The sequence below is a fragment of the Caenorhabditis briggsae genome (genome assembly GCF_000004555.2).
Source record: "Caenorhabditis briggsae complete genome, chrIII, whole genome shotgun sequence".
NCBI classification, from domain to species: domain Eukaryota; kingdom Metazoa; phylum Nematoda; class Chromadorea; order Rhabditida; family Rhabditidae; genus Caenorhabditis; species Caenorhabditis briggsae.
The window spans coordinates 1,682,737-1,705,527 of record NC_013490.2 but is presented as its reverse complement, the minus strand read 5'-3'; the positions used below and the strand labels follow the sequence as shown (position 1 = coordinate 1,705,527).

The 22,791-nt window shown below is 36.8% G+C and overlaps 4 protein-coding genes across 4 annotated transcripts; 3 read left to right on the top strand and 1 right to left on the bottom strand.

Moving 5' to 3' along the window:
• Positions 1-3,280: 3,280 nt before the first annotated feature.
• On the top strand, positions 3,281-6,583 carry CBG00470 (the record flags this gene model as incomplete). Its single annotated transcript, XM_045243412.1, has 7 exons — positions 3,281-3,318; positions 3,707-4,116; positions 4,743-5,002; positions 5,237-5,348; positions 5,398-5,418; positions 5,485-5,667; positions 6,156-6,583. 7 exons carry the CDS (start codon positions 3,281-3,283, stop codon positions 6,581-6,583), a joined length of 1,452 nt encoding a protein of 483 aa, XP_045091526.1.
• A 2,155-nt stretch (positions 6,584-8,738) lies between these two features.
• Positions 8,739-12,629, top strand: CBG00469 (the record flags this gene model as incomplete). The annotated part of the gene is made up of 7 exons (XM_045243411.1): positions 8,739-8,798; positions 9,035-9,103; positions 9,803-10,074; positions 10,658-10,751; positions 10,804-10,882; positions 10,932-11,151; positions 12,584-12,629. 7 exons carry the CDS (start codon positions 8,739-8,741, stop codon positions 12,627-12,629), a joined length of 840 nt encoding a protein of 279 aa, XP_045091525.1.
• Positions 12,630-13,004: 375 nt separating this feature from the next.
• On the top strand, positions 13,005-14,120 carry CBG00468 (the record flags this gene model as incomplete). The annotated part of the gene is made up of 5 exons (XM_002640863.1): positions 13,005-13,232; positions 13,356-13,675; positions 13,727-13,798; positions 13,843-14,012; positions 14,059-14,120. The coding sequence occupies 5 exons, from the start codon at positions 13,005-13,007 to the stop codon at positions 14,118-14,120; spliced, it is 852 nt and encodes a 283-aa protein (XP_002640909.1).
• A 1,724-nt stretch (positions 14,121-15,844) lies between these two features.
• CBG25815 lies at positions 15,845-20,880 on the bottom strand (the record flags this gene model as incomplete). The annotated part of the gene is made up of 6 exons (XM_045243410.1): positions 15,845-15,862; positions 16,452-16,714; positions 17,196-17,264; positions 17,309-17,622; positions 18,275-20,240; positions 20,826-20,880. 6 exons carry the CDS (start codon positions 20,878-20,880, stop codon positions 15,845-15,847), a joined length of 2,685 nt encoding a protein of 894 aa, XP_045097924.1.
• Between the last annotated feature and the right edge of the window lie 1,911 nt (positions 20,881-22,791).

The window sequence follows — 22,791 nt, the reverse complement described above, 5'->3', positions numbered from 1 at the left end:
TTCTATTTCTGTATTTTCAGCCAAATGGGAAAATTTTGACAGAAGTTTCTGGAGCGTCAAATTTACCCCTATTTGAGGTTTCGAAAAAAGGGAGAGGGGGAAATACAGTATCCCGGGAAGGCACCTGTGCGTTGCGGTTGCGTTGCGGTCGCTCTGAAATGCTCTTCTGACGTATTTTGTACTAAAAAATCACTTTTTTCCCTCTTTTTTTCTTTCCTGGTAACCTGAGAAGGTGTCTTCTTGTCTCCTTCAAAAAATCTCTTCTTGGAATCTCTTTTTTCTCAAAAAAACGTATCATTTGAAATATGAACTTAAGTGTAACTAACAGCTGATAACCTAAAGTTCAGGGAAATTCTAGATTCTTCTGGAAGGAAGTTAGGCTCTAGGGGACTGAAAAAGTCCAAAAAACCCTATTTTAGTTGAAAATCAATTTCTGACAGTTTCAGATTTTTCGAAAAATGGGGTCTATAATGCTCTAGAAGAGTCTTACATTGCTCAGCACAAAAAGAAAAAAAAATTGGCGCCGAGTGGATTCGAACCCGGGTCGTTAGATTTGTAGTGGAAAATCCCACTGAGCCATTTGGACACTTTTCGGGGAATTGCTCAAAATCATTCAACTTTTGTAATTTTCAAGGTCTGAAAGATGTCTAAACAAGATTTTTATGTGTTTTACAGCCATTTTTGTTAAGAACAGAGGGTTTGGGTTTTTTCTCAAAAAAAATTTTTTTTTGATAAAACTTGGAGGACATCAGGTTGGTAGTTTGAAAAGTGCCAAAACTTCTAGTCCAAACTGATTTATCCTTGTAAAAATTGTTTTATATTGCTCATCACAAAAATAAAAAAGTTTTGGCACCAGGTGGAATCGAACCCGGGTCGTCAGATTGAAAGGACAAATCCCACTGAGCCATTTGGACGGTTTTCTTTTAATTGCTCAAAATCGCTCAAAATTGTTTCACTTTTGCTATTTTTTGCGTTTTAAGGATGTTTAAAAGAGTTCCGATGTGTTTTCAATCATTTTCTCTCAAAAAAAAATGTTCGCACCACAAGCGGGAATCGAACATTCGACGTCAGATTGATAGTTTCAAAAGCACCAGAATGTCTAAAAATAGTTTTATATTGCTCAGCACAAAAATAAAAAGGAATGGCCACCGAGTGGAATCGAACCCGGGTCGTCCGATTGGTAGGACAAACCCCACTGAGCCATTTGGACACTTTTCCTCATTTGGCTTGAAATCGCTCGAATTTTGTCATTTTTTGAGTTCAAAAGCTGTCTAAGCAAGTTCTGCTACATTTTTAGTCATTTTCCAATCATATAACCTTTAAACCAGTTAAACTCAACCAATTTACCTGCCAGAAATTGCCTCATAAAATGAAACAAATCGAGAAAAATCTCGTTTTCCGTAGTAATAGTAGGGTAGTGTCCAGTGGCTTTTGCCACTGGAACCAAAGACACACACACACACACATATCCATCCATCGGAACAACTGCCCTACCCCACTTCTTGTTTCTTTGCTTAGGCTCACACTCACTCGAAAAATGAGCAATAGAAAAAATGCCGCAAAGGATTCCAAACTTATTGTGTTTGGTGTTTTTTTTTGGGATATCCGGAATGATGGAACAATGGAAAACGGAAAAAGGAAGTCCTGAAAAATCAAAATCAGATTTTTTGAAAAAAAATGTTTGCTCCTCAAATTTTTTCCTGCAAATCTAGACACTCTAATTGAGTCAAGATGGGTCCAATTTCTACATTTGCAATAAATATTACACTTTTTTCGACGATTTAAAAGAAGTGAGAAACATTGTGCTTTGCTCTCTCTCTCCTCCCTCTCTTTTGACTTTTTGACCCCCCCCCCCCCCCTTGACCAGCTTGGGGCCGTAAAACTACCGTAAGTCGGCCAATTTTAGGCTTAACTGATTTTTCTTTGCGGATCTAAAATTTTCACATTTAGATCTTCAAAATAAGTATAAAAACAAGGCTCCGCCCACTTTGATTTTAAGACTTTAAAGGCGCATACACGACACCACACCTGACCAGCTTAGAGCAGAAAAAACTACCGTAACCCGGCTAATGTAGATGATGATTGTAATCATTTTGAAGCTTTGAACATGCTTAATTCAAAAATCAAGTTTTTATACATTTTTAACAAAATTTGTCAGAGCTACGGCAGTTTGCACATTTCTGCCCATTTCTGCACCCGACCACAATGGAACAGTAAAACGAGCGTTACTCGGACAATTTTAACCAAAATTGATTTTTATTTGCGGTTCTTTGCACATTTAGAGCTTCAAAATGAATATAAACAATGACTAGGCTCCTCCATTCTGAATTTGGCGGCTTTCAAGACGCATACACGACCCACACCTGGCCACCCTGGAACCGTAATACCACCGTAACTCGGATAATTACGACCACTATTGATTTTCCTTTGCGGATCTGAATTCCTCACGTTTTGAGCTTCAAAATGAATATAAACACGACTAGGCTCCGCCCATTTTGAATTATAGGAGTTTAAAGGCGCATGTGGTCCTGACCATCCCGAAGCAGTAAAACCGTCATAACTCGACTGCTTTTAGCCATAACTAAATTTTCATTACAGAATTATGTTTTTCAAGTTTGGAGCTTCAAAATGAGTATAAACACGGCTAGGCTCCGCCCATTTTGATTTTTCCGACTTTAAAGGTGCATACACGACCCACAATTGACAAGCCTAGAGCGGTAAAACTACCGTAACCCAGCTAATTTTAGCCTTAACCGGTTTTTTTAGATCTAGATTTGGCACGTTTCGAGCTTCAAAATGAATATAAACACGACTAGGCTCCGCCCATTTTGAATTATAGGAGTTTAAAGGCGCACAGGGGGTTGAAGAACCAAATTTTAAGAAACTAGGTCATGATTATATTCATTTTGAAGCTCTGAACATGCTAAATTCAAAAATGCGAGTTTGAGAAAAGGCTAGACTAAAAATTATCGAGTTACGGTAGAATAATCGAAATTTCCCAGAGGGGGGGGGGGGCATTTTCCAGGTCGCTTTTTTTTTGGGTTTTTCAATTTTCCTACATTCCACACTATAATCAATTTTCAGATGCAGCAGCTCCCAGCCTTATCAGTAGTAGTGAAACAAATTTCAATAATACCCTCCAAAAATGACGCTGGGAAGGGAGCAAACATAAATCAATCAAAACGCCCAATTTTATGACGATGATAAGAGAAAAACGGGGGTTTAGAAAAGAGTAGTATCATTCGATTCTACTTCGGAAGTATCAAAAGCAAAACGAAAGATGAAATTCCGGTTTGCCGCCCTTTTTGTTGGGTTACTGTAAGTTTTTCGATTTTTGACGGTAAAAACCACCCCCTCCCTTCACTTTGAGCCTCTGTAACTTTTTGAATTTTGATCGCATTTCCTGGAAAAATAGTTATTTGAGTTCACCGCGTTTAAAGCTTCAAAATGAGTATAAACACGCATAGGCTCCGCCCATTTTGATTTTTCACTTTAAAGACGCATAGGGGGCGAAAATTGGAATCTCAGGAAAGTAGGCCATGTTTATACTCATTTTGAAGCTAGAAACGTGGCAAATTGGAATATTAAAAAATTAAAAAATTCGCGTCAAGATTGGAAGAGTTACAACTTTTTTTGGTGTAATTCTGAAGTTTTGGAGTCTGTCTGGTTTTGAGCGAATTATTTTTATTTTTTTTCGAATTTCCAGATTAGCTACGTCAGTTATATGTAACGGAAACTCTACTTCGGTTGCCCCAGAAGCTTCAAGTTCTACAGTAGCCGCATCATCTACAGGTGCTCCAGCATCTACTGACGCCCCAGCATCTACAGCAGCCCCCGGATCCACGGTATTGCCTGGATCTACAGTATCCTCTGCCCCCGTTGCTTCCACCAACGCCCCCGGATCTACAGTATCCTCTGCCCCCGGTGCTTCCACCAACGCCCCCGGATCTACAGTATCCTCTGCCCCCGGTGCTTCCACCAACGCCCCCGGATCTACAGTATCCTCTGCCCCCGGTGCTTCCACCAACGCCCCCGGATCTACCGTAACCGGTGGACAGACAACTGTAGGCGGATCTACAGTATCCTCGGGACCAACCACTCAAGCACCACTTCCAAGTGTCACCTACAGTTTTGTTCGTGAGTCGAATATAATTTTTCATCGAATACTTGAGTTTGGCGTGCTGTGAGCTTTAAAATGAGTATAAACATGGCTAGGCTCCGCCCATTTAGATTTTTAGGACTTTAAAGGCGCATAAGGGTCCCGAAAATTGAAATTCAAGAAAAGTTGGTCATGATTATACTCATTTGAAAGCTGTTTGCACGCCAAGTTCAAATTTGCATGTTTGATCCGTCTTGAACACAATTTGACCGAGTTATAGTCGATATTCAGTTTTTAGCTTTTCGGGAAGCACTTACAAAATTTATCATAACTCGGTCAATTTTAGCCAAACTCAATTTTTCTCTTCAGTTTTAAATTTGATGCATTGTGATCTTCAAAATGAGTATAAGCACGACTAGGCTCCGCCCACTTTCATTTTTGACATTTAAAGGCGCATAGGGGTCAGAAAAACGAAATTCAAGGAAAGTATGTCATGATTATACTCATTTTGAAGCTCTCAACACGTTAAACCCAAAAATGTACATTTGAAAAAAATAGGGCTGAAACTTATCGAGTTACGATAGAATAAAATAGTTTGGGGCATAATAGAAAGAGTTAAGACAGTTTTACTGATTTTTTACAGAATTCGGTTCCCCGGTTTGCGTAGATTCAACTTGCACCTATGAACTTGATGCTCCTCAAAACAATCAAGCAGTATTGGCCACCGATCAATCGATAGTCCAGGCCGATCGGAAACAATTTGTAGGACTCCAAACTGCTGCTGACGGAAAGGATGCTCAAGTCAAAGCGGCCAATGATGCTGCTGTGGCAAAAATTAAACATCTTCAAGACCTAATGGACCAAATCCAGACTAATATGAACACGATTCAAACGAATATGCAGGTAACTAAAGGGACTAATGACTAAAGGGAGGGGCCGTCATCTTTAAAGGCACATATCTCGAAAACTGAGATAGTTATCAAAAAGTTATTAATAACAAACTTGTAGAAAAGTAAATTTTGTACATTTTTCTAGTTGACAACTTTATTCTAGATACTGTAGTTTTTGAGTTATTCGTCTTTAAAGGTATCGCAGCCCAGAGCTCTTCTTTAAAGGGACCAATTTTTTAATTTCCAGAAAATCCAATCCCAACAAAACGATGCTTTAGTCACCTTGAGCTTTGTAGAATCCTTTATTTCTAGTCTCAACGGAGGAAAGGATACTTGCTTGTATGAGAAGTGCCTAAAGCGTAAGAAGATGATTTGAAAATTCCAAAACTTTAACAAAAAATTTTTCAGCAACAACTCCAGCGCCACCAAGTGAGTCTCATTGCTCTTAATTTATTAATTTCAAGAAAAAAAACATCAAAAAATCGATATTTTCAGCCACCACACCTACACCAGCACCAACTACCACTCCAAATCCATGTCCTGCATTCAGCTGTCCAGTGGCTCCAACTGGATCGGATAATTGCCAATTGGATCAAAACAACCAGCCATACTGTAATAATTGCATTGGTGATTTGGATGGACATGGATATATGGGTGCTATGGAAGGCTGCCAGTCGGGTGGGTCATGAAATTCGACATATTTTTTTAGTTCGCCGAATTTTGATAGGTACTGTAGTTTTTTGAGCCTTCAAGGTTGGTGGGCGCTGACATGACCAAAGAAGGGGCATACTCTTTAAAGGCGCATATCTCAAAAACTAGAATAGCTATAAAAATGTTGTTAATTACGAAAATGTATAAAATTTAACGGTTCACATATATCTAATTAGCAAAATGTTGCTATCTCTCATGGTTTTTGAGATATGCGCCTTTAAAGTAAATGCGCTCTCCAGAGAAAGAAAGCGGTCGTCTTCTCTCTGTGGGGTCGCGCTATCTTTAAAAGCGCATATCTCGAAAACTAGACAAGCAAGCAACATTTTGTAAATTACCAAAATGTGTAAAATTTAAAGTTCTGCATTTTTCAAATTAACAAATGTTTGCTATCTCTCCTGGTTTTTGAGATATGCGCCTTAAAACCAATCTTCTTCAAAAAACGCATAATTTTTCAGTGGCCTGCTCCGCTTCTGGCACCAACTTCACTGTTGATAATGATAGCATGGGCACCTGGTACTCTCCGGGATACAATTTGACATCTACAGCCAACTCATCAGTTCCAGCCAACTCCAACTGCGTTTATAATCTTCCAGGAACATACCAAACGCCTACTGTTCCGATCTTGGGTTGTCTGGAATCTGGAAATGTGCAAATCTCATTCTCTTCGAGTGACGGAAGTTTTACGCAAACCATTGCTAGCACGACTTCAAAGAGAGCCTTAAACAGTTTGTTGAGCAAAATCCCAGATGGATCCTTGACGTTAACTTCTACAATCGCCGATCCCACGTTCTGTGTAATTCAACTCCAGCAAACTCCGACTGTGGCTGGTGTCGAGGTTGTCGAAAAGAAGAATGGATTCTTCTCCTGGTTGATGGGATATTAAATTCCTGCTTCTTAACTTCTGTGATCATTTTCCATTCAATAAATATTTAGCACATTCCTAAATAGTTAACTAAAAAGCGCATACCTAGAGTTTATTCTTGGGAGCGTGCCAACTTTAAAGACGCTTATCTCAAAAACTATGATGGATATTCATTTTGTGTAAATTTAAAAAGTGTAGAGAATGAAATTTCCTACATTTTGTTAGTTGACAAGTTTTTGATAGCTATTTTGGATTTGGAGATATGCGCCTTTGAAGCCTCCCAGAGAGAGGAGGGGGGGGGGGGCTTCGCCTTGCGCCCGGTAGGCTTTAAAGGCGCATATCTTCTAAACTAAATGGCCTATCAGAAAAATGTCAATTACAAAAACATAGAATATAAAATTTCACATTTTTAATAATTTACACATTTTTCATAGCTCTTGTAGTTCCAAAGATGTAACGCTTCAAATTTATAATTTCTTTTCGCTTTTTGAAAATTATCTGGTTTTTCAAAGTGGTAGATCTCCGAAGTTAAAAACAAGATAGCTCAAAAAAAAATGTAGAACATTTTACACATTTAGTTAGTCAACAATTTGTTGACAACTATTGTAGTTTTCGAGATATACGGCTTTAAACTTTGCATACACTCCGCTCCTGTGGTGGGAGCGGCGGCGGCGGAGAGAAGTCAAACTTTAAAGGCGCATATCTCGAAAACTACGATTACTATCCAACAGTGGTTAACTGCAAAAATGTAGAACATAAAATTTCAAACATTTTTTTAGATGACAAATTTTTTGTAATTACAGTAGTTTTTGAGATATGCGCCTTTAAATTTGGCCTTTCCGGCGCCCTCTTGAGAAAGCGCCATTTATAAAAGCACATATCACAAAAACAAGGATGCTTATCCATTTTTTGTAAATTGCAAAAATGTAGAGCGTAAAATTTTACACATTTCCGCAATTAACACTTTCCTGCTAGCTACCATAGTTGTTGAGATATACCTCCTCAAAAAGTGGATACCTAAACCAACATAGCTATTAAATAAATTGCCCCCTTCCCCCTCGAAACTGTCACATTTCTGTCTCCTCCTCCCCTCCAAATGACCCCCAAAATGACCCCTTCCTTTTCTCGATTTCCTTTTCATTTCGATTTCTAAATAGATTCAGGATTCTGAGAATTCAGAATCCCAGAATCTTGAAAAACCCCGTCTAAACTCATTTTTGCCATTTTGGGCCCATTTCCTTTAGATTTTCTGGCCACAGGCGGCCTTTTTTGGATCTTATCAGAAGTTTTCATCTATAGGATTAGCAATGACGAATGTGTTGCATAACAAGGTGTGGTCCATAGCTATATTATTATGCAAATACAGTTCAAGGACACCACCATAACCCATAAAAACCTCCTATTCTACTTATTTTCTGGATTTAAAATTCTAATCCTTTTACTCCCAAATTTTGACCCACTTTTGGATACATAAAAAGGTGTCAAATGTGTTTGAAACATTCAGAAAACATTTTTTGAAAAATTAGCGAAAATTGAACTTCTGGGAATTTTTTTCACATAATTTGAGTTCTAGAATCTTCTAAAATAGTCTAAAGTGCTCTAAAAAGGAGCAAAAACGTTTTGCCACTAAATGGATTTGAACCCGGGTTGTTAGATTGGTGGTGGAAATCTCGAAAATCCCACTGCGCCATTTTTGCATTTTTTGGAAAAAAGCTTAAAAATACTGAAAAAATGGACTTTGCAGAGTATTTTTTCCACATTTTTCAAGTGTATTCGCGCTGAAATTCATATTTTCCACAAATTTTGAAAAAAGTATTTTTTCGAAAATTTTCAAAAAATGAGATTTTTTTGAAAATCTCGATTTTCGACATCTAGAATGCTCCAGAATAGTCTAAAAACGCTCGAAAAAATTAGCAAAAAAATTTAGTCCCAGGTGGATCCGAACCCGGGTAGTTAGGTTGGTAGTGCAAAATTCCAAAATCCCACTGCGCCATTTTTGCATTTTTTGGAAAATTGCTCAAAAATGGATTTCTAGGGTAGTTTTTTGTAATTTTTCATATTTTCAGACTATTTTAAATCATTTATAACTGTTTCAGAACCTTTTTCTTCTCTAAATATCGAATTGTAGTGCTCTTTTTTCGATTTTTTTTTTCAATTTTTAGATTTTTTTTCCAGAATGTTCATTTTCCCATCTTCTTCTTCTTTTTCTCTACAAAACTCTTTACTATATTTAACGGTAAGTGAAATTTCCGGGACTCTAGGGATTCTAGGTCAAATGGAAAATCCCGGAAATCCCAAAAAAAAAAACACAAGAAGGGCGAGAAAATTACAGGTGTTCTTCCTCTGTTCCGGAAACATCAGCGAAGCGAAAACGTTCGAAAATCGAATAGTTGGTGAGTGTAGTGGAGGGTGTAATTGGACTTTCTGAGAGAAATTGACCAAAAAACTTCTTTTTTAGTTTCAATTTTTCAGGCAAACCTTTCGTCTCATGTCGACCCGAAGGTGTTTCATTGGTCGCGAATACAGAGGACTTTTTTGAGGGCCAGGTAGATGTTTTTGTAATCAAATTGTAGAAAATTTTATGCTGAGCAATTTTGCAGTTTGTAGCTTTTTGATAGCTCTGATGGTTCTTGAGATATGCGCCTTTAAAGTTTGCGCACCCCTTGGAGAAGCCGCCCCTCCTCCTCTTCTCTGGAGCCCACTTCAAAGACACATATCTCAAAAACTACAGTAGTAAGCCAAAAGTAGAAAACTACAAGAATGTATAAAGTTTCATATTGAGTAATTTTGTAGTGGACGGTTATTTAAAAACTTTAATGGTTCTTGAGATATGCGCCTTTAAAGTTTGACTTCTCTGCGTCTCCTACTTCTCCCTCTTTCAGACGCGGCGCGCAAGGCATGCCAAGTTTAAAGACGCATATCTCAAAAACTACGGTAATTAGCAAAAAGTTGAAAACTACAAAAATATGTAAAATGTTATGCTGAGCAATTTTGTAATCAACAACTTTTGGCTAGCTACTGTAGTTTTTGAGATATGCGCCTATAAAGTTGGGTGACAAACTTTTCCTTTCAAAGGGTCATCCTGTTTATTTTGGAAATAGGTTTGCCCTTTTAATATAAAAGTAGTTCAAATGTCTTAAGTAGTTTTCTCCTTTCTTTTCTACTTCTAATCTAGGTTTCCCACCTTTTCTCTGCGTCTCTCACTATTTTCTGGGGATCTCTAACTTTTTGAAATTCCAGATCTACATAAAAGGCGCCAGAAACAACCCAACTTGCTCAAAATCGTTCACACTATCTCAAAATTCAACTGATTTGGACCTAAAAATCAATCAAGATCAACTAATCAAATGTGGATTCCGTGCTTGGCCAAAGCCAAATTCAAAATTGATGCTGCTATCAGGACAAGTGATTGTGGCATTCCATCCGACACTAGTCACACCATCGGACCGTGCATTTAGAGCCCATTGTGAATTTGAGGATTTTAAGCAAGAAACGGAGATTGGGCTGGAAGAGTGAGTGGAAAATTTGGATTAAAAAGGTCCAAATCTGATCAAAAACGGATTAAAATGAGCTGAGATACCCAATTTAGGGCTTGAAAAAAGGGCTTGAAAAAATTAGGTCATGACCTAAAAAAATTAGATCATGACCTAGAAAAAGTTAGTTAGCTTACCTGGCGACTCTCTCTCCTTGTGTAAACATCCCCCCTTTTGAAAGATTTGGACTCAGATTGTGGATAGATCGACTTTAAAGGGGCGTATCTGACGAACTACGGTAGTTATCAACATTTTGTAAATAATAAATTATAGAAAATAAAATTTCCTACATTTGTATAGTTAACGCTTTTTTGATAGCTACAATAGTTTTGCTGGTATGCGCCTTTAAAGTTGGCGCGCCTACCGGAAAAAGTCGGCTTCTCCAGAAAGGTGCCCAAAATTTAAAGACGCATAGCTCAAAAACTGAAAAAGCTAGAAATAAGTTGCTAACTACAAAATTGTACAGCATAAAATTTCATACATTTTTGCAGTTTACAAAAATCTTCCAGCTTTTTCCATTTTCGAGTTATGCGCCTTTAAAAACCTTAAACTCTTTTTTCAGCCTTATTCAAACCCACGAAATGATTCTTGGCAATTTCGAATTGCCAGAAATTACGATGAGAGTGTTATCAGCTGGTGAAGAGTCTTTGAGAAAAGTGAGTTTCTAGGGTTACAGTAACCCCAAAAAATGTTTTTGCCATTTTCCAGAACAAAACAAATCAAGAAATGAGGGTCCTAAAAGTTGGGGATCCTATCATTTTCGAATGGAAATTGGAAGAGGAGCATGGTACTGTAGTTTGTAGCTTCTGCAGGTTTTACAGGCTACCGTATTCCAGGTATTTTCGGGATTCAAATCGAGAGATGTTCTGCTGAAACTGAGGAAATCGGAAAAGGGATGAAGATTCTGGAAAATGGATGTTCTCTGGACGAAGAGCTAATTTCTGATACAACGTCTTCTTCAGATTTCTCAAAAATATACGCAAACTCTTTGGCTTTTAAATTCCCCGAAGAGCATGTTGTCTATATTCGATGCGCGGTTAGGACTTGTGTGAAGAGGTAAGGAACTACAGTAACCTTTGGGAAAATCGATTTAAGCTTTTGAAATTAAAATTCTTGAATTTCCTAGGTGAAGAGCTTCAAAATGAGTATAATCATGCCCTACTTCCCCGAATTTCGCTTTTTTGAGACCCGTATGCGCCTTTACAGTCAAAAATCAAAATGGGCGGAGTCTAGTCGTTTTTATACTCATTTTAAAGCGCTAAACATGTTGATTTCAAATCCGAGCACAATTTCAAAATTGGCTCTAAATTGACCGAGTTACAGTTAATTTTCAGAAGTGAACATCTGGAAATCATTAATGGAAACAAAGAGGATTTGTGCTCTTCAGAAAACCAGTGTGGGATTTTCGAAGCTTCTGGAAATTCGAGAAATCGACGACAGCTGGGTAACTTTTAAAAATAACTTTTGAAAATCTGTCTGTAGGTCTGTATATCCGGATTTCCAGGAAATAACACTAGAACGGACATAATCTATGTGAATGGGAGATTCCGGATTGAGAAACATGGAGGATTTGAGAATTTGAGAAAATCTGAGAAATCCACGTCATCAGAATCTAGAATCTGCATGCCGGATGTAGTTTATTACGCAGGCTTTGGTACAGTACTCCTCGGCTACCTGGTCACAATTTCCACTACAGTAATCTACAAACTGCGTGGCGTGATTTGAACACTTTTTGTGTAATTTGAAGTTTTAATCCCTTTTTATGGGTGTTGCTACGAATCTCAGTTTTTGAATTTTGTTTGTATAAGTTATATATTTTTTCTTTAAATAAAGAATTTTGAGTCTTTCAAATTCCAAAAAAGGTTTTTTACTGAAATTTTGAGAATTTTTAAAAATTAAGCTCTAGAACAATCTAGAATAGTCTAAAAATGGTCCACATAAAAATAAAAAAATTTCGGCACCAGGTCGAATTGAACCCGGGTCGTTAGATTGGTAGTGGAAATTCTGGAAAATCCCACTGAGCCATTTGGACATTTTTTGAAAATTGCTCTGAAAGCGACTGGAAACGCTGGGAAATCGATTTTTAAGTGTTTTCTGAGTATTTTCTATTATTTAAACAAGTTTTTTGGAAAATTAAAAAAAAATTTTTTTGGAAAATTTTTTTTTGAAATTTTCAGATTTTTCAAAAATTTCAAAATTCCAGCTCTAGGGTGTTCTAGAATAGCCTAAAAATGGTCCACACAAAAATAAAAAAATTTCGGCACCAGGTCGAATTGAACCCGGGTCGTTAGATTGGTAGTGGAAATTCTGGAAAATCCCACTGAGCCATTTGAACATTATTCGTAAAATTGGCCAAATAATCGTTTTCAAAGTGATTTTTCGCCATTTTTTGATCTTCGATGTCAAAAATGCACGTTTAAGACAATTAAAGTTCTTTCTCATAATTTTCAAAAATTTTTTTTTCATTCTAAAAACTTTTTTTTTTCAGTTTTCTGATTACATATTCTCAAATAATTCCCCAAGTATCTTATTAATTTTTCTAAAAAAAAAACTTTTTTTTGTTTAGGAATTTTTTTCTAATTTCCCATAAATTTCCGGTCCCCCAAAGAATTCATGTTTTCTTGTTCTCAACCTCATTTCTCCCCCAATTTTCTTCAACTATACGATTTTTGTTCTTTTCAAAAAAATTGGAATTTAATTATTTGGCTAATTGGACAATTAAAGTAATCATTTGAAAATATTATTATTTTAAAAAGAAACAAAAAATATTTCTTTGAGTTTTTAATTCAAAAAAAAAACTTAATTATTCTTAATTGGCCAATTAATTAATTATGAGTTTAAAAGAAGTGATTTCCATATTTTTGAATCTCAACACATTTTTAAATTTCTGCGTAATTTTGGGATTAATGATGGACAAAGACAATTTCTCGTTCAAATTCTTGGCAATTTTCTTCATCATCTGCCTAATTATCTGGATTCTGGCGATAATTAAAGTCATAATTATCCACTTAGACGAACAGAGAAGACCCGCGAAAATTTGGAAAATCCGAAGAGATTTATTGATTGGTTACGGTGGGATTATGGTAGCTGGCATCGTTCCTCAATTATGGATTGTTTTTAATCAAGGAGATGCTGCGGTGGGTACTTAATTGGGCAATTAAGAAAATTCCAAAAACGCAAGTTTTGAGCGAGAATCATCTCAGAAATTTCAGTTTTTTTTTAAATTAGAAAAAAAACTCAATTATCTTCACTAATTACAGATAATTATCTGCGTTGTTTGCAATTTCGTACCGCTTATCTTTCAAAAATTATTCATCAAAAAATATTATGAAATTCAAAAAAAGAAGTTTCTGATCCGCCTACTCATCCTAATCATCGATTTGCTATTGATAATCACCTTAATTAGTGTGTCCAATCAATTAAGATATTCTGAAAATCGATTAACAATAATTTATATAATAATTATCTGGTATACGGTAATTTTTCTTTGGACATTTTTGGAGTTTTTTGGAGTCTTGGTCAATGGGATAAAGCTGAGCAATCAGGAGGAAGAATATGAAAATGTGGAGGTGGAAGAAGGGTAATTGAGAAATTGATAATTATGGTAATTAACTTCTAATTGAAATTTTAGACCAATTAACGAGGAACAAGGTACGGTATCCCCTGAAGGGATTCCAGAAGATGAAAGTTTGGAAGTTAATGAGTGAGTTAATTATATAAAACTACCCTAATTACCTAATTTTCCAGGACCCTTCCCACTTGCAATATTTGTATGTTAAACTACAGTAATCCAACAGTAATCCCACTTATTTTAATCGGATGTGGACATACAGTATGCCAGAAATGTGTCCGTAAAATTCCACGTCATCAAGACAACACAATTTCGTGCCCGTTTTGTCGGCAACCCACTAACTATGGTAATTAGGGATAATTAAACATTTTCAAGAAAAATTATTCTTTCAGATGACCAAGAAAATCAGCTTCCCAAGAATTATGCAATTTTGGAGATGATTGAGAGGAATTAGTTGTCTAATTACCCTAATTAATTGTTCAATATGTTAGAATGAATGTTTCCAGAATTGAAAAAAAAAAATTTCTGAAAAATAGAAACACAATTCTAGTTTTTTTTTCTAATTTCCTATAAACTTCCGGTCCCCCAAGTATTCATATTTTTCTTGTTTTCAATCTCATTTCTCCTCCAAATTTTTTCCAGCTATCCGATTTTTTATTCTTCCACAAAATCGATAATTAATTAATTGGTTAATTGGGAGTAGTGAGTCTAAGAAAAATGATCACATTATTTTTGGAAATCAATACATTTTTAACTTTTTGTGCAATTTTCAGGTTAATCAGCGATATAGACAGATTCTTTGTCGAATTTTTGACAATTTTCTCACTTATTACCCTAACTATCTTGTTGATGGCAGTAATTAAATATGTAATTATTCAATTAGACGAACAGAAAAGACCCGCGAAAATTTGAAAAAGTCGAAGAGATTTATTGATTGGTTACGATGGGATATAAACCTCCTGGCTTCCAAACCAAGAAACGTCTCCAGAAGACTTCAAAATCAAAATTTCGAAAAACCAAAAGTTTGGGCATCAACTAAGACACAATTCTGATCTATCTGTCCAGGTTTCAGCTGAATCCGTTAACTTCAAATGGGTGAACAGGCGCGCGACATACATACGCATATACGGAATTTGGTGAATGTTATGTTCTAGAACGCTCAAAAACGCTTTAAAAAAGAAGAAAAATATTTTGGCGCCAAGAGGAATCGAACCCGGGTCGTCAGATTGGTAGTGGAAATTTCGAAAATCCCACTGAGCCATTAGGACACTTTTCGTAAAATTGCTCAAAAAAGTCGTTTTCCGGGTACTTTTCTCCCGTTTTCATCAATTTTGAAGTCAAAAATGCAACTCTTGTACAAAAATAATCTACCTTATTGAATATAATTACAGTTTTTTTATCTGCTTTGTTTGCAATTTTATTCCAATTGTCTGTCAAAAACTATTTATCAAAAAATATTACAAAATTCAAAAAAAGGAATTTCCAATCCGCTTACTCATCCTAATTATCGACTTGTTATTGATAATTACCATAATCAGTATGTCCAATCAATTAGACTATTCAAAAAATCAATTATCGGCAATTATTGCGGTACTTATTTGGTATACGATAATTTTTCTCTGGACGTTTTTAGAATTTTTCGCGATTTTGGTTAATGGAATAATGCTGAGCAATCAGGACGAGGAATATGACGCTGTGGAGGAAGAAAGTTAATTAAGAAACTGATAATTATGGTAATTAACTTTTTTGAATTTTTAATGTACCGTAATCCCGGAAGAGAATCCAGTAGGTGGAAATATGGAAAATTTGGAAATCGATCAGTGAGTTAACCGTACTTTTCAAGTCCTTCCCCACTTGCAATATTTGTATGTTAAACTACAGTAATCCTACAGTAATCCCATTAATTTTGATCGGATGTGGACATACAGTATGCCAAAAATGTGTCCGAAAAATTCCACGTCATCAAGATAACACAATTTCGTGCCCGTTTTGTCGGCAACCCACTAATTATCGAGGTAATTAGTGGTAATTAAAAATGTTTGAAACTATAAAAAAATTTCCAGATTACCAAGAAAATCAGATGCCCAAGAATTTTGCGATTTTTGAGATGATTGAGAGGAATTAATTAGTTAATTATCCTTATTAAAGTATTTGAACTAAATCAAAAATTGCTCCAAATTAAGATATACAATTTTTCTGGAAAAAATATATCTCAAAAAAATTATTTTTTTTTTCAAAAATCTAACTTTCTAGTTCACTTTTTCTTCGATTTTTCTTTCCGATGAAGCAATGCTGGAGGTTCGGAACATCCCAAATTTTGTTGATCTACTTTTTCCATTAAAAATTTTCGGGTCCACATCATCCAAGGTGTTTTTCGATTCGCGGGTGTACGTGATTTTCTGGAATTTTGGGTATCTTTTTTTGAGCCGAAAAATTGGTTTTAAGATTTTCAGATTTTTTTTTGAAAATTTCAGAGCATATAAAGCAAGTCTAAAGCTTCATTTTTATAGTTGACCAATTTTTTATAGCTACCGTAGTTTTTGAGATATGCGCCTTTAAGGTCGGCGCGCTCCCAAGGAGCGCCACGCAGCGCCACGCAGCGCCACCCCCCGCTCCTCCCTGGGAGCATGGTGACTTTAAAAGCGCATAACTCAAAAACTACAGTAGCTAGAAAAAAGTTGTCAATTACAAAATAAAGGTTCAAGTCTTGTTTAGTATTCTCTGAAAATTTCAGACAAATTGCAAGTTTTTCAGTTAGGGTTTTTTAAGAAAAAACACTACTCACACTCTCCGATTTGGTTTTCTTCACTTTTTCAGTACTGTCCACATCATCTGCTAGCGTATCCTTTTTCTTTGAAGGTTGTTTTGTGGGCGGAGCAATTTTAGTGAGCGGGGCTTGAGGAGGCGGAGTTTTCTTATCAGCAGCACTTTCATCTTTTGTGATCGTTTTTGTAGTTTTTGAAGGTTCTACAGTAGTCTTCGTTCTACTCGGCTGTTTTTTGATGGTAGCTTTGGCAGTGGCGGGTGGTGTTGGTAGTGTTTCATCAGCTAGAAAAAAATAGGACCCTTGGAATCCGGGGACCCAGGAACCCATGGAACCAGGAATCCAAGGACCCAAGAATCCAGGAATCCGGGAATCCAAAAATCCAGGTATCCAGGAATCCAGGAATCCAGGGACCTTGGAATCCAGGGACCCAGGAATCCGGGGACCCAAGAATCCAGGAATCCGGGAATCCAAAAATCCAGGTATCCAGGAATCCAGGAATCCAGGGACCTTGGAATCCAGGGACCCAGGAATCCGGGGACCCAAGAATCCAGGAATCCGGGAATCCAAAAATCCAGGTATCAAGGAATCCAGGAATCCAGAGACCTTGGAATCCAGGGACCTAGGAATCCAAGGACCCAGGAATCCAGAGACACAGGAATCCGGGGACCTAGGAATCCAGGGACCCAGGAATCCAGGACCCTTGGAATCCAGGGATCTAGGAACCTAAAACTTCAGAATCAAAAAAATCTGGAAAAAACCTACTTTTCTGAACTTTCAGCTCCTTTATTGGAGGTAGCTCTTTTTTGAGAGCTCGTGGAGAATTCAGAGGATCTGAAAATCAAAAAAAAATAATTTTTTCAACGGAGCGCACTTACCTGTTTCCTTGGAAACTGGTTTAGCTTCTGGAATTGGTGGTGGTGGTGGTGGCAGAGATTCAGCACTCCCAGGCTGATTTTTTTCTCGAATTTCCCGCCCATCTGCTCCTCGGTTCACATCTTTTTGAGCCGAAAATCCGGAGATAGGTAGTTGTCCCTCTCTTGCCGTTTTCATATTTTTTTGTTTATTTTTATACATTTTATTGCATAAATTCTGGCGTACTGTATAGAGTGGAAATCGATAGTCGAATAGGCAAAAATAGAGAAAAGCACAGAAGACAACGATTCCGACACAAATCATGGTGATCATGAATCTGGAAATTTTTTTTGAAATTTTCAGATTTTCCAGAAATTCAGCGCTAGAGTGCTCTAGAGTAGTTTAAAAATGGTCCACACAAAAGTCAAAAAGGTTTTACCAACGAGTGGAATCGAACTCGGGTCTTGAGATTGGTAGTGGACACATCGAAAATCCCACTGAGCCATTTGGACATTTTTTGCGAAAATCGCTCTAAAGCGTCTGGAAATTCTAGGAAAGCTTATTTTTGAGTTTTTCAGAGCGTTTTTAATCATTTTTAGTCGTTTAGGCATGTTTTTTGCAAAAAAAAAGAAGATTTTTTTGAATTTTTTTTTTGAAAACCCCAAATTTTTTAAAAATTTCAAAATTCCAGCTCTATAGTGTTCTAGAATAGTCTAAAAATGATCCACACAAAAAACAAAAAATTTTGGCACTAAGTGAAATCGAACCCGGGTCGTCAGATTGGTAGTGTAAGTTTCGAAAATCCCACTGAGCCATTTGGACATTTTTTGCGAAAATTGCCCAAAAAGCCATTTTCTGAGTGATTTTTGACGGTTTATATTAATTTTGTGGTCAAAATTGCTAAATTTGGACGATTTGTCTCTCAAAATATGATTTTTTGAAATAAAATTTTTTTTTCCCAAATTTCAAATCAATTTTTAAAAACTAACGCAGTTGGTCCGGAATGATCAATATCCGTCTTTCCATTTTCACTATTCTTGCTTCCATTCCTCAAAATCCCAAAAATCTTCTCTACATCTTCAACCGAAACATTGTAGCTGGAAAATCTGAGCTCCAAGCCTCCCATCATCCGAATTGCTCCCTTCAAATTGCTCAGCTCTTTTTTAACTAATCTTCCAGGCTTGGTAAGTTCAAAGCTATCGATTTCAGAGGTCCCTGGGATTTCCAAATCTCCAATTTCCTTCAATTTCGTCAGTTCGAAACCTAGGTTTTTGAAATTTCCAGAAACTTTGGGTTGGGTTTTCCATTTTTTCAGGAGATCTAAAAAGTTCCGAATCTTTTCAGACGTCTTCTGATATGTCTCTTCTAGGACTTCTGAAAATTTCATAGCCTCCAAATCCGATTTCATGGGGTAGAGAGCTTCTTGTAGCTCACTAATTGATTTTTGGAATTTTTGAAAAGCATTTTTTGGATTTCCAGAAACCCGAATTGTGTTTAGGAACCTTTGGATTTTCCTAATTTGGCTAGAGTAAATTTCCAGGTCCTTGAAAATCGTTAAATTCGGGTTTCCTTCATTTCTGATTCCTTCTCCAGCATCTTTAACTGCTTTTAAGCTTTCTAGGGACCTCGAAACTTCTGAAGAAATATCTTTCAGGCTTTTCGAGAATTCAGAATACTGTTCCCGAAGGAATTTAATTTTTCTAATGGAAACTTCCAGAAATTCTGCTTCTGGAACCTTCTGAATACAATCAAAAAGCTTCACATGGTCCTGGAGAACCGAATTTTTTGAAAATTGGGTGATATAATTTCCACTTCCCATTATTTCCTTGATAACACTCTCCAAGTTGGTCTGATCCTTTAAAACAGCCAGATAGGGTTTCAGGGAAGTCAGGGTTTCTTCGAGCTTAATGTTCTTAGCCTCCGCCACTGCCATTAAAGCCTGTACCTTGATAATTAGCCAATTAAGATTAATTGCCAATTGTTTTACCTTGTCAGTCTCCCCAGGATCATGGGCATGGGATAAGGGAAAGCAGTTTTGGAATACATTTTCTGCTAATGTTTGGACTTTTTCCTCTTCTACTGGCTTAGATTTTAAGCTCATTGTTTTCAAAGTAGTTTCAAGATAATTTGGGATATTCAGAGACCCTTGGAATTCCTGAATTGGCTTATTCAATCTAATTAACCTGTTAAGACCATCCAGTGGAGCATAAGATTGAATATTCTTGAGGATCCAGGGATCATGAAGATCCTCTGATAGGTTTTCCAAGTCTTGGGACTTGGGGTGGCTCATAAGATGGACTAGCTCTTTAAAATCTAGATCTTCCGTTGCTAAGTCGTTCAGAATCTCCAAATTAGCTTGAAAACCTTGTTTTCTCGTTTTAAAATTCTTTAGAACATTCAACGGGCTGGAATTCAAAACTTCCATGAATCGAGCAAAATTAGAAATTGGGCGGATCGAATTCAGAAGGTCCCAAACATTTTCTAGGCTGGAGAACTCTGAAATCTTGGCTCTGGCATCTAGAAGTGTCTTGAAATGTGCCTTCTCTCCTCCTTCCAATTCTTTTAAAATCTTATCAATGTCCACTTCCTTGAATATTCCAGAGATATTCCAGGTTTTGACGACGTTTAGACCATCTACAGTCTTTGGGAACTTTTGAATTTTGCTATGGACCGAAATCCAGGATTCCTGGATTTTTCTCAAACCGATAAAAGCATCTTCAGTGGCCACTATATCTAGATCAGAGCTAAAATCGGCTCTAGATATCTTATCAGCAAATTCATCGACTTTTTGTTTATCAAAACTCTCTAAATCCTTGAGACTTTTCAGGTTTAGAATCTCCTGAACTACAGTATCCATTTTGATAGTCCTGTTGGTTAGCTGGTTTTGAAGATTGATGGCTGATAAGATGCGAAAGACGCCGGGAAGTTTGTCTAGGACGATTTTTGGGTCCTCATCTGAAAATTTAAGTCCCTTCTAGTTTGAAAAAGCCAAAAAAACCATTTTTCGTCTTACACTGCGTAGCTTTCACTGGTTTGTGTTGATTTGTGAATTCTATAGGCGTCTTTGTTTGAAGTGCTGAAAAATGCGAGCTTCATTTTTGTAGTTGACAACTTTTTCTTAACTATTCTGGTTTTTGAAATATGCGCCTTTAAATTTAGCGCGCTGCTCCCAAGGAGGCATCCTTTCACCCCTCTCCTCGTATTTGCCGCGCTCAAAGTTCAAAGGCGCGTATCTCCAAAACTACGGTAGCTAGCGAAAAGTGGTAAATTGCAAAAATGTGTCAAATTTCAATTTGTACTTTTTTGTAGTTGACACCTTTTTGAAAACTATTCCCGTTTTTGAGGTATGCGCTTTGAAAGTTTGGCGACCCTCACAGGCGGCGGCGGAAAGGGAGGGTAGGGGCGCCAAGTAGGTTAACTAACTTTAAAGGCGGATATCTCAAAAACTACGGTAGCTAGAAAAAAGTTGTCAACTACAAAAATGAAGATCTAAGTCCACTCTCTGATTTCTGAAATTTTCAGATTTTTTGGTCTGCTCACCTCCTTTAAAATGTAGAACCAAAAAAGCAACAACCACCAAAATTTGGATCTTCATTTCGTTTTTGTCCGGGGCCAACTCCAATTTGACTAGGGATTTTTGTATACTAACCAATCTTTGGAATATTGTTAGAACTTTTAAGAAATTTTTTTCAGAAATATTTTATCTCGAAAATTATGTTGGGTGGCAAGAAAAATGGGGTTCCAGAAAAACTAGTTCATAGGATTATGCCAAGTGGCTTTTATAAATATGTAATTGGATTTTTTTTAGTAGGGAACTACCTATATTTTGAAATTTTTGGAAATTTCAAATTTTAGTATTTGTAGTTTGCACTCTAGTGCCTATGCAATTTCTATATTTGAGTAAATAAAAAAAAGTTTTTTATTCAGAGAACTTTGATATGTTAATCTTATCAATATGCCTGAATTACTTTAAATATGAAGAGATTATGTTACTTTTGGATTCTAAATTTATGACCTTAAAGTCCTGCTGGACATTAAACAAGCTGGAAAAAAAATGGAAAATCTCAAAAAGTCAACTTTGAGATCCTAGAAATTTCAGAATACATAAAACAAGCCTAGAGCTTCATTTTTGTAGTTGACAACTTTTTTCTACCTACTGTAGTTTTGAGTATATGCGCCTTTAAAGTTAGGCGACCCCCAAACTTGCAGCGGCGGAGAGGGACGCCAAGGGAAACAACATTTGAAGACGCATATCTCGAAAACTACGGTAGCTATTAGAATTTTGAAAGCAGTAAGTTGTTTATAATTTTATGCTGAGCAATTTTGTAATTTAAGAAATTTATCTAAAGTTTCTAGTTTTTGGGATATGCACCTTTAAGGTTACCTTACCCCCCTTGCTGCGGCGGGGGAGGAGGCTCCAGCACATATCTCCAAAACTAAAGAAAATAAAAAAGTTGACAACTACGAAAATGTAGAACATCAAACTATAAACAATTTATTGTTTTTAGAAGTTTAACAGCTACCGTAGTTTTTGAGTTATGTGTCTTCAAAGTAAGGCGACCGCCATCGGCGGTGAAAGCGGAATGGGGAAGGGATGGCAACTTTCAAGGCGCATATCTCAAAAACTAGAAAAGCTACAAAAAAAGTTGTCAACTAGAAAATTAAAGCTCTAGACTTGTTTTACATGCTCTGTGAATTTCAAACTGATCCAATAATTTTGAGCCACCTTTTAGGAGCTGAAAGTTTGGTGTTTTCTGGCTTTAAGTTATGCACTTTCGCTTTTAAAGCTAGCTATGTTTTTTTGTTGTCTAGACTCTATTTTCTAAATTCTTGAATGTTTGGTTTCCCTCAAGCTTCGTGCATTTTGAAAAGCGAACATTGACACACAACAACTCATAGACCCCCCCCCCCCTCGTCAGTTGTCAGCATAAACTTGTGCATCTTCAGAATTCTTATCCCTTCTACACAATGCAACTCCTCTTCTTCTTCAGACAACTTTATCTCATTTTTATCTTCTTTTTCTTATTCTCTAGCCACAGCGTGAACAAAATCACGCTACGTGCAAATCGCCAAGTCCTTCTGCCCCCCTAGAAAGAGGCGGAGCCTATTTAGAAGAAAAACGAGAAAACACATAGTCCGTCGTCTTTGCCATTCTCGACGCTCCTTCTATTCTTGGCTCTTTTTTTTGCTCCTTTTTGGAGGAGCCGCTTTCTTGGTCACTGCTCTTTAGGCTTAGTCTCGGGCACTGCTCGTTTAGATGTGTCTTTTTCCCAGCGACACTAACAAAATTTTTCTTTTTTCCTTTTTTTCTCTTCAAAAGTTGTAAAACAAGAACCAAAAAAGGCCCCAACTTTGACACTTTAAAAAGAGTATCTAAAATATTTCGATTTTTCTGAAAATTTCAGATTACACCAAACTGAAATAGAGCTTCATTTTCGTAGTTGACAACTTTTTTCTAGCTTTTCAGTTTTCGAGATATGCGCGTTTAAAGTTAGCAGGCGAAAAG